We start from the raw sequence: 19,009 nt of genomic DNA on the forward strand, positions 1-19,009 counted from the left end.
AGTTCTGGCGAGAGCTAATGTGCTAATGTCATAGACATAAATAAATATAGACTGGCCGATAAAAGAGTTTTATGAAACGAAAATTTGTGACTTGCAATTTTGTGTACTTTATTATACAGCAGTGTAGTTTTGTTTAGCCCCAGTGTTCAAAATACTCTTTCAGGCTTCACTTAACCAGGGCAGAGTACCAAAGGACTGGAAAGAAACTAATGTCACCCCCCTATTTAAAAAAGGAGAAAAATCTGACCCAGGAAACTACAGACCAGTATCACTTACCAGCATCACATGTAAAATCCTATAACACATAATATATAGCAACATCATAAACCACTTAGACAAACATAATGTCCTCACCCCATACCAATGTGATTTTGGGAAATATAGATCATGTGAATCACAACTAATTGATGATTTTTCAAAAGGTTTAGACAATAGTGAATAAATAGATGCTATCTTACTAGATTTTTCCAAGGCTTTTGACAAAGTTTACCACCATAGTTTGCTTAAAAAATTAAAATATTTTGGCATTAATGGTCCATTGCATAAGTGGATTAAAGATTTTCTGAAAGGGAGAGAACAAACTGTAATAATAAATGGCTCTAAATCAACACCGATAACAGTAAACTCAGGTGTACCTCAAGGAACAGTCTTAGGTCCACTACTATTTTTAATTTTTTTTTTAATGATTTACCAAATTGTATTACTTCAGGAATAAAAGTCAGATTATTTGCAGACGATTGCATAATATATAGAACAATAAAAACAACACAAGACACAGATATTTTGCAAAGAAAATTAGATAAATTACAGAAATGGGAATCGAATTAGAGCATGTCTTTCCACCCAGAAAAATGCCAGTTGTTAAGAGTAACAAAAAAAAACTAAATCGAATTAATTCCACTTATCTTATTCATGGCAAACCAGTAACACAGACTAAAAACGCAAAATACCTAGGTGTTATAATAAATGAAAAACTATCATGGAATCCTCATATCGATGAAACTATTTAAAAAAATCAAACAAAGCATTAAGGTTTATTAAAATAAATTTCTATAAATCAAATAAGAACATAAAACTAAAATGTTATTTAACCTTGGTTAGGCCAATAATAGAATATGCATCCTCCGTTTGGGACCTCTCAACTCAAGAAAACATTAAGAAACTGGAACAGACACAAAATAGAGCAGTGAGATTCCTAACAAACGAATATACACATTTGACTAGAGTAACACCTTTAATAAAATCACTAAATTTAGAAAGCCTTCAGGATAGAAGACTTAAAAGTAAAGTAGCAATTATACATAAAACACTGAACCATAATCTTCAAATACAAAAATAAAATTCAATAAAATACTCAGAAAGACACAAGATAAAGGTACATCTCTCGTTCCATAAGCTAGGACAAATTTGTAGTGCTATTAGAGCATGGAATGGGTTGCCTGAGCTAGCCAGGAAAACCAGTGACTTGGCAGAATTTAAGTCATTGGTTAATATGCATGACTGAATGCATGACGCGTAGGACGTAATCATCTTCTTTTTTTGAAGTAACGTCTGTATTATATAAGATATATAAGATAAGATAAGAAGATCTGTTTGTTTAGTAGTTCTTTCACGTTATTTCTCCCACAGATTCTAGAATCAAGTTGAATTTGTAAACAATTCTACCCAAGATCTAGATCTAGAATTATTAGGACTATATCTATATCTAGAAAGTATATCTGTATCTAGATTCGGATAGATTTATAGACATAGTACTGTAGGGCCGTGTGGTAAATCTAGATCTTAACTTGAGATAGTCAATGGGCATTTAGATTATATATTTAGATATAAACTATATAGATCTAGATTTAGATTTAGGCTATACATGTAGATATGAATCTAAATCCAGATTCCAGATATATAAAAAAAAACAAATAAAGCTTCAGGATCTTATGGTATTCCAGCTAGATTGCTCAAAGAATTATACAATTAGCTAGCACTAGTGTTCAAAATACTTTTTATGACATCACTAAGTCAGAGCAGGGTACCTAGGGACTGGAAAGAAGCTAATGTCACTCCCTATTTTAAAAAAGGAGAAAAATCTGATCCGGGGAACTACAGACCAGTGTAACTAACTAGCATTACATGTAAAATACTAGAACTTTATTAAGACTTTTCTAAGGCATTCGACAAAGTTCACCACCATAGCTTGCTTAAAAAAAAAACTAAAATACTTTGGCATTAATGGTTCATTAATTGGTGGAGTCAGGATTTTCTAACAGGGAGAGAACAAACTGTAATATTGTAAATGCAATTGTCTCCTAATCAACACCAAGTAATAGAGGTACCTCAAGGAGCAGTCTTAGGGCCCACTTCTGTTTCTTATTTACATACATGATCTACCAAATAATTGCATTAGTTCAGGAACAAAAGTCAGATTATTTGCAGACGATTGCATAATTCATATAACCAAAAAAAACAACAACAAGATACTGACATTTTACAAAAAGAATTAGAAGAATTACAGAAATGGGAATAAAATTAAAGTATGTCTTTCCACCCAGAAAAAATACCAGTTATTAAGAGTAGCAAAAACTAACGCAAATAAAAACTACTTACTTTGTTCATGGTAAACCAGCAACACAAACTAAAAACTCAAAATATCTAGGCGTAATAATAAATGAAAAGTCATGGTATCCCCATATGGATAAAATTATTTAAAAAAAACAAGCAAAAAATATTTATTGTTAGTTAAGCCAATATTAGAATGTGCATCCTTTCTTTGGGACCCCTCTATACAAGAAACATAAAGAAACTAGAACAAATATAAAATAGAGCTGTGGTATTTATAACAAACGAATATTCCAATTTCATTAGAGTAACGCTATTAGTAAAATCACTAAACTTAAAGACACTTCAGGACAAGAAATACAAAGTAAAGTAGTTATAGTACATAAAGCACTAAATCACAACTTAAAAATAGAGAAACAAAACCTAATGAAATACCCAGAAAGACATAAGGATAGAGACACCTTTCTAATTCCATACGCTAGAACAAATTCGTACAATTGCTCCTTCTTCCCTAGTGTTATTAGAGAATGAATGGGTTGACTGAATCAGCCATGAAAACCGACTTAGCAGAGTTTAAGTCATTGACTAACATGCATGACTAGATATACACATGAAACGCGTAGGAAGTAATTATCTTCTTTATTTGAAGTAACGTCTGTAATAATATAAGAAAAGATAAGATACTATGTTATACATTTAGACTTAAATATAATCTAGATTAGATTTAGATATATGTAGAAAAATTGGGCTGGATGTATTAACAAAAAAAAAGGAAAATAACGATTTAATGTTTTTTACAAACAGACTACACAACACACATTTTGTGAACACATTCTTACGGAAGAGTTACAAGCACATGTAAACATAAGAACGACAACCGATACAGAATACAATTTTCATAACAGGCGTTACTCTAATCAAGTGTAGATATTCGTTTATTATGAATCTCAATGCTCTATTTTGCAACTGTTCTAGTGTCTTATGTTTTCTTGAACTGAGGGGTCCCAAAAAGAGGATGCATATTGTAATATTGGCCTGTAGATCAACAGACCGAAGTGATAGTGTGATAAGCACGCGTCTAAAATAATATATATGACAACATTAACCAACTTCACCGTGAAACTGCGCATGACTATACATTATAAAAGATGTGTATGAAACATGCTACGACAGCAAAAACAAAATTGTTACCTGAGGAAGAAAATATTTATTGTCTTCAATGTGTTGCAAAGCAATATATTTAACTTCAGAATCATTACTCTCAGCCCTGTACCTGTAAGCCATCACGCTTGCAATTCGTTTAGCGTCATTGCCTAAAGAAGAAGGAAAGGAAGTTATGCAATACTCCATAAACGTAGAAGGGGCGAGGTGGTCGAGTGATAAAGCACTTGTATACAAACCAATAGGTTACGGGATCTACTCTTTTTTTTTTTATTTTCTGGCACTGCTTCTGGTTACGGGATCTACTTTTTTTTTTTGATTTTCTGGCACTGCTGAGTCCATGCACTCAAAACAACATGAAAAAGTCGAGGGTACAGATTCACTTTTCATCACTAACTTCCAGGTTCCTTTTGTCCATGTGGTTCGCAATTAATCGCAATCTTGGAGTTTCTTTCGACTCGTCTCTGTGTTTAAAGACACATGTAAGTCAGCTTTGCAAGGGACTCAATCTGCAGCTGCATAGATTAAGCCGGATCTGGCCATATTTAAATACGTATGTCAGCCCAAAACAAAAAGAAATAGGTGCTTAAGTTTTACTACAAGTAAAGGCGGTTGGTCGTTGATCTGGTCACATCACAATAGGCCAGAGAAAAAGATAACCTTTACGTCCTCTGACCTATAAAATCGTTTCCTGCCCCAGACGCTGATCTCCGTCAGCGACAGGTCTGGGAGACCAAAAATTCTCGACCTGTATAGTGACATGTTTGCACTACGCAAGTCAGCAGGGTTTCTGTCCAGGGCTTTTGCAAAAGAGGATTTGAGCCTCTCAAGCCCTCACTCAAATGAAGTTTGATGATGATAATGATGAAATGGTTCCCTTCAATTTACTAAACGATGTTGAGATCATAAATACGCCTCTATTATACCTCTATTCAACTCACAACTAAATGTTTGTTTGTAAAATGTTTTACATATTTCGGATGCTCATTCAGAGTTGAAGATAGTTTGCTTCCTAGTCCAAACCTCCCAAAGGACGACGGGGGGATGGGACAGGGTTTGAACCCGGGACCATCGATGTCCAAACGACAGTCCAGCGCGCAAACCGCACGACCAGGCAGCCATCAATGGATGCAGGAGGAGCCTGGAACCTTGACACGGATCTTAAAAACGGTTCTAACGGTTTTCCTATAAATTTAAAAGTTGATGTATATCGCTGAGATAAGAAACACTTGCTCGTTGGCCAGATTGGGAATACGATAGCTTTACCGTTGTAATATTTCAAAATAAAAACAGAAATGATTTTAAATTTGGCTTGAGAACGAGAAAACATTTGGCTTGAACTATCTAAACTTTTTTTGGGGGTATTTCCGTATGCAGGCATATTATTCCTTCAAGAGTTGAATAGATTAATTTTCAAGAACATTTTGCGCAAAATCTACGTTTACATTGAAACGGCTATCGTTTGAATATTACAAAGTCTTGTAGATTTACACATTCGCTTAAAAAGGATTTTTTTTTATCGGGAGGGGTCTGGAGGAATGGTGCGGGGTACAAAATTCTGATCTCAAAAACGGCTCTAACGATTTTTCTAGAAATTTAACAGTTAGGGTATATCACTTAGAAAATAATTAATAGCTCGCACACGCGGAAAACTTAAGTTTTATGAGGCGCTGTGCCTGAGCGGTAAAGCGCTTGGATTCTGAACCGGGGGTCAGGGGTTCGAATCTCGGCGAAAACTGGGAGTTTTTATTTCGGTATTCTTGGGCGCCTCTGAGTCCACCCAGCTAAATGTGTACCTGATATTAGTTGGGAAAAGTAAAGGCGGTAGGTCGTTGTGCTGGCCACATGATACCCTCTTTAACCGTGGGCCAAAGAAACAGATGACCTTTAAATCATCTGCCCGATGGACCTCAAGGTCTGAAAGGGGAACTTTACTTTAAAAAAAAAGGGAACGACTTGAATTGTAACTAGTGGGCTAAAGCCTTCTCAGGCTTCTCAAGCCAACGCGGTAACCACTCTGCTAGCGAAGAGTCTATGAACATGGAAAATTCAATAGTTATCTAGTATTTCTATTTTATGTTTGTGTTTACTAAGCCTCAGATGGCAGCCTAATATAAGGGGAACTAATTTAGCTTATGCCACCACCTCAGTCAAGTACTATTTCTTTCCCTTTTTTGATATGCCTAACACAGTGATTTATTACCAATAGTTCTTATTACTTTTTTTGTTTTCTCAGGTAATAGAAATAATTGTGGAAAATTTCAATTTGATCCGAGATTGGGTGACGGAAAAATAATGTACAAACTTTTAGCCAGTCAGACAGCAGACAGTGAGCTTTGTATATAAGCTTTGTAAAAAAAATAGTTTGATTTTTGGGATTATCTTGTGTACAGAATTTAGGAACTGTTTTTAACGTATGTATTTTTCTGTGTCTAGGCCTATTTGGGATTCCTCTATTTAGGTCACACATTCATGTAAACAAATTGATCCTAGAAACAAATAAAACCTAGGTGGACATAGTTCTCGTAAACGGCTCTAACAATTTTCCTAGAAATTTGATAGTTGATGTATATTGTTGGGAACATAATTATTAGCTCGTTGGCCACACAGGGACAGTTCTAGTTTGACCGTTCTATTTTTTTTTTAAAGTATTGTTACGATTCTCTCCTACTCAGGCCTTCTGTAAACACTGCTAAACACAACACAACACATCAACACAAGAACCTGACTACAAGAGCTCCAAATAATCTGGTGCTTTAAAAATGGTCAATTAAAACAGCCAATATGACACAATTGGCAATACATCAACACTAAAAATGCTATACTGTACATCACCGTACTAAACTTATAAACTCTACTGTCTCTATCTCTTCCTGGACTCGTACATTCACTTCAGGACTCCACCAGGACCAACTTCATGGCAGAATAACAGTCCCGGTCTACTCGCTGTTCTGTCTGGAACTGCACTGCCTTACACACACAGGTCCACTGTCTGGTCCACGCAGGCTTATATGCAGATGACCATAACCCGGGTCCTATTCACGTGCAAAGTTCATATCCAGTACTGTCCCCTTGCCCTTCGATATAGCACGCTAAACTGTATTATTGGCCTGTGTCACATATGTCAGCTGATCACACACAGTTGCCCTATTACTATAACTTTGTCTTTCTCTACTAACTGACAATACCAACGTTGATTTCACCCCATTAAATTAAATTATGGTTTTATAAACTTTAATTTGTTTTATATAAACAGAGCATCCATTCGTCTGTAATTATATACCTAATATAACATTTCTTGATTACATAAAAAAGTTATTGAAGTTTAATCCTAACAGGGTAGGGAAACACAAATAAGCAAAATGAATAATTCCATCGGAACATGGAAAATAATTACGGAGAGAAAGAGTTAAATTTGTCTAGATGGCTAGAAAATCTTTATCTTGAACTGATTATGCATTCCAGTATATACGCACGTAGGCCCCTTTTTATTCTAACCAAGGAGCGCATCAGTCTGATTTTAGTGTCAAGGGCTAGGCCTTTGTCTATCCAGATTGTTTTGATATTTGCAAGTGCTGCTTTGGACTGGGCAATGGACCTCCTTCACCAATCGTAAACAAACAACATTTAGCCACGTGGTGCTTTATCTCTTCTATATAATTTACGATCTCATGTTTAATTCATGATGGTTGTCACGTGACAGTTTTTTTCATTGTTTTATCAATAAGATCACGTGACTAAATGTTGTTTGTTTACGATTGGTGAATGAGGTCCATTCAGGTCAGTAGTTTAACTTTGGTTTCCTTCAAGATAATAATTCCAAGTATTGTCCCCATTATTATTGTTGGAGTACACTAGTTGTTGTTGTTTTTTTTTCAATTTTATTTTTTCGCTGTTTATTTTTATATTTTTCATATGGGGCCACCAAACTCGCTTCGCTTAGGGTCTCCAGTTATGTAAGGCCGGCCCTGCATGCCGCCAGCACAACGGCCCAACGTTAGTCATGTCCCCATTAGAGTTATATTGAGTACCAGTAATGCCAAATCTCAGACTTTAAAGAGGCTCGGTATTGGCGTCAATATCAACTTCAGTTTTGATTTTTGGTCATCCGTTTCAGCAGCTTAATCTCTAGCGTTATGAACGAACACCATTATATGGCTCCTTTTGTCTCGAAAGGCAATGGATGCGCCCAAATGAGTCACTGGTTTTGGCTTAATCTTGAGACGGGGCAGAATCTGGTGTGGCTAATCAAGCCAATTCTAGAACGGCAGACTTTGCCACAATTCGTACATGTGTATGCCTCTGATTTAGGGCTAGCAGACAGGGCAGCTTTCTTTTTATCCCTCTTGATTAAAGCCGCTTCAATTCTTTTGTTCTCAGCAAGGGTTGTCCCAGCACGCACAGTCTGTCTCCATGCACTCCGGTCTTTGGCTATGTTTTCCCACATACTTTCGCTGATGCCTGAGGCTCTCATGTCTCGCTTGCAGACATCTCTATATGTTAGTCTTGGGCGGCCCTTGGGTCTGACTCCTTCCACAAGCTCAGCATATAAGATATCTTTCGGGATTCTGCCATCTGGCATGCGGGTGACATGTCCGAGCCAGCGTAATCTTCTTTGTGTCAGGAGAGCATACATGCTGTTCATATTGGCCAATCTTAAAACTTCCTGATTGGAGACATGGTCCCTCCAAGAGATGCCCATTATGCGTCTCAGGCAGCGCAAGTGGAAACTATTCAATCTGTGCTCTTGGTACATGTATGTATGAACGAACACCATTAGAGTACCGGTAAAAGCTTTTTTTTTTTTTTTTCAGGGTTTCAGCAGACTTCAGCACTGGAAGACGCAGTTAGGGCGTTTTATGCTCTGCAAGCTTTGTGAGTCTTACCCTTACACTCATTTTTTACCAAGCTTATATCAACTCATTCTGTCTATCTGTCCGTCTGTCTGTCTGTTTGGTAAAAAGTTTGAACACGTTTTTTTTCTCCCATTTTCGGATCAAGTTAAAACTTTGCACAATTATTCAATAAAGACATTAATCCATTAAATATAATAAAAAAAATTAGTTAATTAATTGTTGATGATTGATTCTTTTGTTTGATTTCAAAATAAGAGGAATAAATGCTACTTGATGAGAGATGTCGATATATATATATATATATATATATATACTTATATATATGGATTTAGTCCCCTTATTACGTTTTTACACGTTATTTTCTCAAATCAATATTAACCCTTAAAACGCGTGTGATAGCTTAGCCTCTAAACATCAGAATTGTAATTCCATTTTTTATGTATTCATTGTAAAACAGCTCAGCACTTTAAGGGTTAACATGCCATAGCTTAAAAAAATCAGTTCACTAAACAAGCAAAATATAAAAAGAATCCTTTACCCGGATCAGCTGATGATTCAACCCAAGCAAACACTATCAGAAGGAAACACACTAGTCCATACATCTTCACTTGTTCTTGTCTGGACTCTCTATAATTATTAATAATTTAAAAAAAAAATAAAACTAATATTACTGCTTTTAGTCATTAATGAAGCATATCGTTAAAGGGAAACCCCGATGGTTTTTCAAATTTGAGAATAACCAACTCGAGAAAAAAAGTAACATTTTCATCTAAGCCTCTCCCTGTCCCAAGAAGTAAATCTTATCTTATCTTATATAATACAGACGTTACTTCAAAAAAGAAGATGATTACGTCCTACGCGTCATGCATTTAGTCATGCATATTAACCAATGACTTAAATTCAGCCAAGTCACTGGTTTTCCTGGCTAGCTCAGGCAACCAATTCCATGCACTAATAGCACTAGGGAAGAAGGAGTGTTTGTACAAATTTGTCCTAGCATATGGGACGAGGAATGTGCCTTTATCTTTGTGTCTTTCAGAGTATTTTATTAAATTTTGTTTTTGTATTTGAAGATTATGGTTCAGTGTTTTATGTATGATTGCTACTTTACTTTTGAGCCTTCTGTCCTGAAGGCTTTCTAATAGTGATTTTACTAAAGGTGTTACTCTAGTCAAATGTGAATATTCGTTTGTTATGAATCTCACTGCTCTATTTTGTGTCTGTTCCAGTTTTTTAATGTTTTCTTGAGTTAAGGGGTCCCAAACGGAGGATGCATATTCTATTATTGGCCTAACCAAGGTTAAATAACATTTTAGTTTTATAGATCGTGTGTCTGAATGATTCGAACAAGCTGGTCAGTGTAAGGCTAGTCAAGACTACGTGTAGTCAGTCATGACAAGACAACCAAGCGATAGTGTTTGTTGTGTGTTGAGTGGTCAGGCGAGAAGATACACACTGCCGTGGTTAGTCAAGCATGTAAATCTCCTTTAAATACTCATCTTTTATTGTTTGCATACAAGATCCTAGATCTAACTGCATAGACGAAGATATATTTCTTTTACGAGAATGTAAACTCTGCTGTATGGTCTCCCGTTATACAGAAGTGAGTAGATTAAATTAGACGTATTTGTGACGTCACATAGAAACACGGTGAATGTCTGACTGTTTTGGATGCGCAGGAAAATTACGTCGGAAAAACATCATTTACTAAGTTATTATTGCAAATAAAAAAAAAAAGAATAATATATTCATTATCTGTAAATCAAAACACATATTATATCAAAAATTGTCAAAACCATCGGAGTTTCCCTTTAAACATTCGCTTATTAACTTAACCCTAACGTCCTGTTGAGTGGAGTCAAACGGTGCGTAATGCCAGCAAAGGATTATGAGGACTAGGGGGGTCATATTCTTCTAAGTAAGTAAAGTGTCCCCTTCAGACCTTGCGATCTCTAGGGCAGCTGATGTTTCTGTGGCCAATGATTTACGAGGGTGCCATGTGGCCAGCACAACGACCAACCGAATTTACTTTCCCCCAACTAATGTCGGGTACTCTTTAGAGCTGGGTGGACGCAGCGGCACTCAAAGAATTAAAAATCCCAGGATTCGAACCTGGGACCCCTGTTCGGAAGCAAGGCGCTTTACAGCTCAGCCATCAAGCCTCCCTTATACTCTTCTATACGGGCGGGTTAATGGAGAAGTAGTCAACAGGAAATAACTGTAACATTGCTGGCAGGTGCACAAATAACTGTAACATTCATCTTGCAGGTGCACAAATAACTGTAACATTGCAAGCAGATGCACAAATAACTAACATTTCAGGCAGATGCACAAATAACTGTAACATTGCTGGCAGGTGCGAAATAACTGTAACATTAATGGCAGGCGTACTAATAACTAAAACATTTCAGGCAGATGCACAAATAATAACTGTAACATTGCTGGCAGGTGCACAAATAACTGTAACATTGCTTCAGGTGCACAAATAACTGTAACATTGCTGGCAGGTGCACAAGTAATAGTAACATTGCTGGCAGATGCAAAAATAACTGTAACATTGCTGGCAGGTGTACAAATAACTGTAACATTGCTGGCAGGTGCACAAATAACTGTAACATTGCTTCAGGTGCACAAATAACTGTAACATTGCAGGCAGATGCACACATAACTGTAACATTGCTGGCAGGTGCATAAATAACTGTAACATTGCAGGCAGGTGCACAAATAACTAAAACATTGCAGGCAGGTGCATAAATAACTGTAACATTGCTGGCAGGTGCACAAACAACTGTAACATTGCTGGCAGGTGCAAAAATAACTGTAACATTGCAGGCAGATGCACAAATAACTGTAACATTGCAGGCAGGTAATTTTTTTTTCGTTCATAGACCTTGGTAAATGTAAATATAAATAATATATTTAAATATTAAGTGCAAACTGTATCAATTAGTTTGGATCAGTCATGTGATTAAATTTGTAATAGATTTAGACTAACAATGATCTCTCTTTTTATGTGCATTTGGGAAAGGGGGAGGGGGGTAAAGAAGGGGATATCTGTGTCAATGTTACTGTGATCGCTTTTGTTTAAATGCATAAAAAAAAGGTCGTACGACTTTTTGAATTTCCACTTATGACTCCTGCCTCCCTCTCAAGGGGACTAATTCAGTTAATACCACCACATCTGTCAAATACGAGTTATTTCCCATGTTCAAGATAACAAACAAAATAATTAATTGCCACTAGTTAATTAACTTATTAATTATTTTTTTTTAAATTGATTCTTGTTTTGTCCGGTATAAAGAATAATTGTGGAATGTCTACTTGATCGGGTGTAGGAGAAACAATGTGTACAAACTTTTTACCAGATAGATAGAGTTAATAGAAGCTTTGTAAAACATCATATAGTCTCGGAGTTCCCAATCTTTTGTTCTAGAAAACTAGAGTTCCTCGAGGCCTGATTAAGTATTCCGCGAAGAAACAGAGATTAGTGGACCTTAATTAAATCCCTATGGTTAATTTTTTAAAAAAGGTACTCCTGTAAAAGTTCTTTTTGTGAAGAGAAATTGGCTTTGATAATAGATGAAATAAATTATATAACGTTTCACTTGCAAAATCAAATTGTATGACTTGACATATACTAAGTACTGCTATTGTTGTTCCATTTGAAACAAGTTTGCAAGCAAGACTAAATGGGATGTTTCTTTGATGTTATCTAGGTATAGATAAAAGAGTTAAATCCCTTTGTTTAAATATCCCTAAGGTATGAATCTGAACAGTAAGCACCCTATGTTAGAGAGACACAAAGAATCATATTTCTTATTCAATATGATTATGATATGCCTACTTAAATAGGTTATCTAAATCAGCCAAACGAATTCTAATGAAGACCGAAGATTTTTTATTTCGGGATCTTTGGGTGCCTTTGAGTCCACCAAGCTCTAATGGGTACCTGACATTAGTTGGGGAAAAGTAAAGGCGCTTGGTCCTTGTGCTGGCCACATGACACCCTTGTTAACCGTAGGTCACAGAAACAGATGACCTTTACATCATCTGCCCTATAGACCACAAGGTCTGAAAGGGGCAACCTTTATAATTCATAACTAGGATACTCGTAGCGGTAGGACATCACCGACTATTACTAACAAGGTCTGCTTTCAGCACAGCTCTTCAAAAGCCCCTATACTTGGGCTTACACCGTTGTCAACAACATTCTCTCTAACTCTAGTCTCTTTCAGTGAACCAAAGCGAACCTACTGTGCTAACTTGGACAGGGTGCCATCTATCTATCTATGACCTGCCTCCACATCAGCCGCCGGGATCATGCACAAGAACATCTACCTGTACAGCTTGTTACAGTAGCAATATATAAATATAAGTAAAAAATTGGTGCCGGTACTCAGTGATGGATTGCCTAACTTTTAACTACTAATAGATTAATAAAAACGTTAAAATACAAGAAAAGTCATATTTTTTTCTCCGCATTGAAAAAGGTACCGTCACAAACAAAGCACTGAATATATATATATATATATATTGGAACCTGGTTTTGCTTATTAAGCTGCTCATTTGCAGCGCATATAGCAGCGGTTCTCAACCTATTTAGTGCCGCGACCCCCTAATACGAATCTCCACTAAGCAGCGATCCCCAACCGTAATTTTTTGGTTTCGTTCATAGACCTTGGTAAATGTAAATTTGCTAATGGATAAACTTGCTATCGTAATGCCTCTGTCTGATCTATGACGTATGTATTTTCATTGATAGAAGTCGAACACAGAAAAAAATGTTTAGGTAATTGTAAATAGCGTAAACTAAATGTGTTTTAAATTGCCAACAAAAAGTTTAGTTTAATAAGTTGCATTTTTAACTTTTCTATTTTCTATTTGCGTGACAATGTGAAAAGTCGGGCGAAGCATGAAGGGCGATAGAATCAAGTCAACTGCGTTGCTACAAATTTGTAAATACGTCAACGTTAGTGGGGAGGTTGTGGGAGTCTTTGTAAGAGCACAATGAATGTCATCATCAGCATCAAGTCTACTTCTCTATTTAGACTTGATAACTAACAAGGCTGGAAAACCCTGCTTCGCAAAGATATAAGCCTACTATAAGAAATAGACGAAGAAGGCGCAACACAATCTCAAACTGGGATATGACTGCAAACACGTGGTCCAGAAATGTGACATTGAAAAACAAACATTTTTAGCTGCATCGTTTTTGATGAGCTCAATAAACTCTTTCTGTCTCCGGAACATTTTAATCTCTGACTTCTAGAAAGTGTAAACAGGATGTCATGTAGTTTTGGAAGCTTAATCTCTGACTTCTAGAAAAAGCAAACAGGATGTCATGTAGATTTGGAAGTTTAATCTCTGACTTTCAGAAAGTGTAAACAGGATGTCATGTAGACTTGGAAGTTTAATCTCTGACTTCCAGAAAGTGCAAACAGGATGTCATGTAGATTTGGAAGTTTAATCTCTGACTTCTAGAAAGTGTAAACATGATGTCATGTAGATTTTGAAGTTTAATCTCTGACTTTCAGAAAGTGTAAACATGATGTCATGTAGATTTGGAAGTTTAATCTCTGACTTCTAGAAAGTGCAAACATGATGTCATGTAGATTCGGAAGTTTAATCTCTGACTTCTAGAAAGTGTAAACAGGATGTCATGTAGATTCGGAAGTTTAATCTCTGACTTCTAGAAAGTGTAAACAGGATGTCATGTAGATTTGGAAGTTTAATCTCTGACTAATAGAAAGTGTAAACAGGATGTCATGTAGATTTGGAAGTTTAATCTCTGACTTCTAGAAAGTGCAAACATGATGTCATGTAGATTCGGAAGTTTAATCTCTAACTTCTAGAAAGTGCAAACATGATGTCATGTAGATTCGGAAGTTTAATCTCTAACTTCTAGAAAGTGTAAACAGGATGTCATGTAGATTTGGAAGTTTAATCTCTGACTTCTAGAAAGTGTAAACAGGATGTCATGTAGATTTTGAAGTTTAATCTCTGACTTCTAGAAAGTGTAAACAGGATGTCATGTAGATTTTGAAGTTTAATCTCTGACTTCTAGAAAGTGCAAGCAGTATGCCATGTAGATTTTGAAGTTTAGTCTCTGATTTCTAGAAAGTGTAAACAGGATGTCATGTACATTTGGAAGTTTAATCTCTGACTAATAGAAAGTGAAAACAGGATGTCATGTAGATTTGGAAGTTTAATCTCTGACTTCTAGAAAGTGCAAACATGATGTCATGTAGATTCGGAAGTTTAATCTCTAACTTCTAGAAAGTGCAAACATGATGTCATGTAGATTCGGAAGTTTAATCTCTAACTTCTAGAAAGTGTAAACAGGATGTCATGTAGATTTGGAAGTTTAATCTCTGACTTCTAGAAAGTGTAAACAGGATGTCATGTAGATTTTGAAGTTTAATCTCTGACTTCTAGAAAGTGTAAACAGGATGTCATGTAGATTTTGAAGTTTAATCTCTGACTTCTAGAAAGTGCAAGCAGTATGCCATGTAGATTTTGAAGTTTAGTCTCTGATTTCTAGAAAGTGTAAACAGGATGTCATGTACTTTTGGAAGTTTAATCTCTGACTTCTAGAAAGTATAAACAGGATGTCATGTATATTTGGAAGTTTAATCTCTGACTTCTAGAAAGTGCAAACATGATGTCATGTAGATTCGGAAGTTTAATCTCTGACTTCTAGAAAGTGTAAACAGGATGTCATGTAGATTCGGAAGTTTAATCTCTGACTTCTAGAAAGTATAAACAGGATGTCATGTATATTTGGAAGTTTAATCTCTGACTTCTAGAAAGTATAAACAGGATGTCATGTAGATTTGGAAGTTTAATCTCTGACTTCTAGAAAGTATAAACATGATGTCATGTAGATTTGGAAGTTTAATCTCTGACTTCTAGAAAGTGTAAACATGATGTCATGTAGATTTGGAAGTCTAGTGAAATTTCCCTTGCACATTAATGCAAACGTTCTTTAACATAAATAACCATTGTAGTTGGTCTGTCAAATTCAATGACCTTTTTTTCCTCATAGAAAGCAGATAAAGTTGGCAAGATTTAATTTTTTTATTCATCCAGTTTTTTTTTTTGGTCAAAGTATATAGGGACGAACGGATCTATGCAGACAAATCGAGGCATAATGTGTTTGATCCTTGTTTGTAACATTTAATTATTCAAGGCCACAAAGACCAGGTCGACTATTGTCTGTATTTTTGCTTTCTGATTAAAAAAAAAAAACTTCTTCACGAATATTAAAATTAATGATTATGTGAGATATAGCTTCTTGACAGCCTTGTTACATCAGTGTGAAATAGCAGAACACGCTGGATTACACAGAAGTAATCAATGAAAACAAAAACATGTCTACCTTCAAACAATGATGTTACACTCACTAACTCAAGGTGCCATCTGTATCCACTAACAAAATATCCGTCTTCCTAAATATGTCAACATCATTTTTTATTTTATTAAATTGTAGTTTGACGGTCGTTTCATGATGTGAATGTTTACCATCAATATTAGTAATGTCCCTTTGTTTTGTTATCAGAAATGGCATTGTATTACAACCATGGTGCAATTATGCTTGTTAAAAACGCCAACAAAAAAAATCTGATGATAAATAAAATGAAAACCCAAATTTCCGATGGTCTTAGGCGACCCCTGACAAATGGTCATTCGACCCACAAAGGGGTGGCGACCGACAGGTTGAGAACCCCTGAAGTAGAGAGAGAATTCCAAAGGCAACCTTTTTGTTTTGTTTTGTTATTTGTAATCCTATATGGCAACTGCTATGTGTCAGAAGTGATCTCTAGGAATATGTTGCATATTCTTATCGTTGATTAGCGAAAACCTAATTTCATTTGGCTGAACATCAGATATTTGACATTGACTGGCTTAACAGCAGACATGCACCTTCAACTTGCTGTACAGCAGAAATCTGGCATTAACTGGCTGAAAGGCCACAATTACTGATGAACTGGTTAAATGGAAGAAATCTGGCATAAATTACCTGAACAGCAGAACAGAAACCTAGCATCAACAGCATTTCAGAGAAAAAAGCTGGATAAAAGTATATTTAACAGAGATCAACATTCCATTCAAATAAATGCATAGTTCCCCGAACTCTAGTAGAGAACAGATTCGTCTGCCTGAAGTAACGGCTACGTCTGCGCGAAGTCACGGCTCTGCCTGTATGCAACCTTAATTCAGTTGTGCTTTTTTAAAAAACTCTTTCTCTCCTAATTGACAATGATACCATTGTCAATTTGACCTCATTAAAATTAAATTAATGTTCAATTTTCAACATTTTATTTTGTATTATATAAAAAAGGAGCATGCATTCTCCTTTAATTCTAGACCAAATAAAACATTTTCTGATAACAAACAACAAAGCTATTGAAGCCTAATCATAACAAGGTAGTGAAATAGTAATGAGCAAATGAAGAATTCCAACGAAAGGTGGAAAAATAGTTACGGAGAGAAAGAGTTAAATCATTATTGAGCAAAGCTGTTTTTTTTTTATATTTTTATTTGCATTCTAGAAATGATAATAGATACAATTTACAATGAGTTTTCAAAAACAAGGGTGAAGTTATGAGTTTAAAAAGTACGAACCTGTAATTGCTGACAAACTTATATCTTGAACATAGGTTCTCTTGTGATAACAAGCTTGAGACTGGGTCTTCCACTAGAAGAAATAATGTCTTTTTATTGAGAACAGTACTGAAAACTCATTCATTGTCACAATGGTTTGAAGATAGTGCTTTGCATGAGAAGAATAATCCAATTGTCTGTTGCCGAATCAGAGTGTGTGGTCAAGTAAAACATGCCAGCCACGGAATAAAGCAACAAACATTTGGAAATAAATAGAGACGTTTTGAAACCAATGACGACTTAATACAATTATAGCATCAATTGAAACCAATTCTGATAATCCCAATGTAGAGAATATAAATTCAATTATTTATTCTTGTTAGATTTCTGAACAAAATGTAAACACTTTATTTGATAACTCAATGTAATAGCCTCCTTGAGCGTCGAAGCGACTACGGATGAGATAAACGCCTGGGTAATAGTTCTGATCGGAACGATGTCGCCCGCTTAACAGTTCCCACCTCTCCGTAAAATCAATAACCAACTCAAAAATCCCACTAGGTCTTTAAAGCAAACTTACAACTTACAAATCTGATCTCATTCAAACAAGAAATGCCGCAACAAAGTCTATTCTATTCTATACAAAGTCTTAGCTACCTGTGACAATGGCTCAAAGATAATTGCATTGTGTGATAAACTTGTGAGTTTAGATGTTACTCTGTAAAGTTTGAACATCGGATTAGCTTAGCATCTATCTATCTATCCATCTATCTATCTATATATCTATATATCTATCATCTATCTATCTATCTATCTATCTATCTATCTATCTATCTATCTATCCATCTATCTATCTATCTATCCATCTATCTATCTATCTATCTATCTATTCATCCATCCATCCATTCATCTATCTATCTATCTATCTATCTATCTATCTATCTATCTATCTATCTATCTATCTATCTATCTATCTATCTTGTAGCTGCAATGTAAATAACTAAATTTATTAAGCAAGTCAGTGTAATATATAGGCAAGGTCCTTTTTAGTTCTCCAGCCAAAGAAATAGTTCGATGACGTCAATACTGTGGTGGTTAGCACCTCATTATTTAGACGAGATTCATGAATGTTTTACAATGTTTTCTATCTCTCTTACAGTAGGATTGCAATCAACATTGTATATTCCTTTAACAACCAGAGCGAACTTATTTTAAACATCTGTGCAATGGTAAAGAAATGTTTGGCATATAAACTGCATGACAAAACAAAATCTGTTGCTTCAAGAAGTATCAATGGCTTGTAGATTAACTCTTTCTCTCATAATTGACGATGCCAACGTTAATCTGAACCCATTAAACTAAATGGATTTTTGGATTTATAAACATTAATTTGTGCTGTGTAAAAAGAGCATGCAATTCGATTTCAAATATAACATTTTCTGATAAGAAACAAAAATGTTATTGAAATTTAATCTGAACAGAAAAGTGAAGTACAAATGAGTAAAAAGAATAATACTATCGGAACGAGGAAAATAATTACGGAGAGAAAGAGTTAACCTCCACTCCGTATGTTTAAATACACGGAGAAAAGTTCTAAGAATTGTTTTTAAATTCAATGTTGGTTGATCAAGGCATTTCAAAAATTAAAACATTTAAAATAATCATCGACTTTAATATGATTGTTGATTAATTAAGACTAATTGCCTGGGGTGCCAGGACGATATCATAAGGTCTGCATAGATACACTTTAACATCTCTTAAACATTTTCCAAGTGGTATAATATCGCCAAGATTATTAATCCTTATTGTAAATGTGGTTACGAGGAATCTCTTTTTTT

General features: G+C 35.5%; 1 protein-coding gene across 2 annotated transcripts in view; it reads right to left on the bottom strand.

Annotated features, from left to right (window-relative positions):
• LOC106059358 (uncharacterized) overlaps positions 1-17,415 on the bottom strand; it is a 38,243-nt gene extending 20,828 nt beyond the window's left edge. For both annotated transcript variants that reach the window (XM_056042010.1, XM_056042009.1), the window contains exons 1-3: positions 17,193-17,415; positions 9,106-9,194; positions 3,742-3,863 (exon numbers count right to left, since the gene is read on the bottom strand). In XM_056042010.1, coding sequence (XP_055897985.1) covers positions 3,742-3,863; positions 9,106-9,169 — 186 coding nt within the window. In that variant the 5' untranslated portion in view covers positions 9,170-9,194; positions 17,193-17,415. The remainder of the gene's footprint in view (positions 1-3,741; positions 3,864-9,105; positions 9,195-17,192) is intronic.
• Positions 17,416-19,009: the final 1,594 nt, after the last annotated feature.

This window comes from Biomphalaria glabrata, chromosome 9 (assembly GCF_947242115.1).
Source record: "Biomphalaria glabrata chromosome 9, xgBioGlab47.1, whole genome shotgun sequence".
Taxonomy (NCBI): Eukaryota; Metazoa; Mollusca; class Gastropoda; family Planorbidae; genus Biomphalaria; species Biomphalaria glabrata.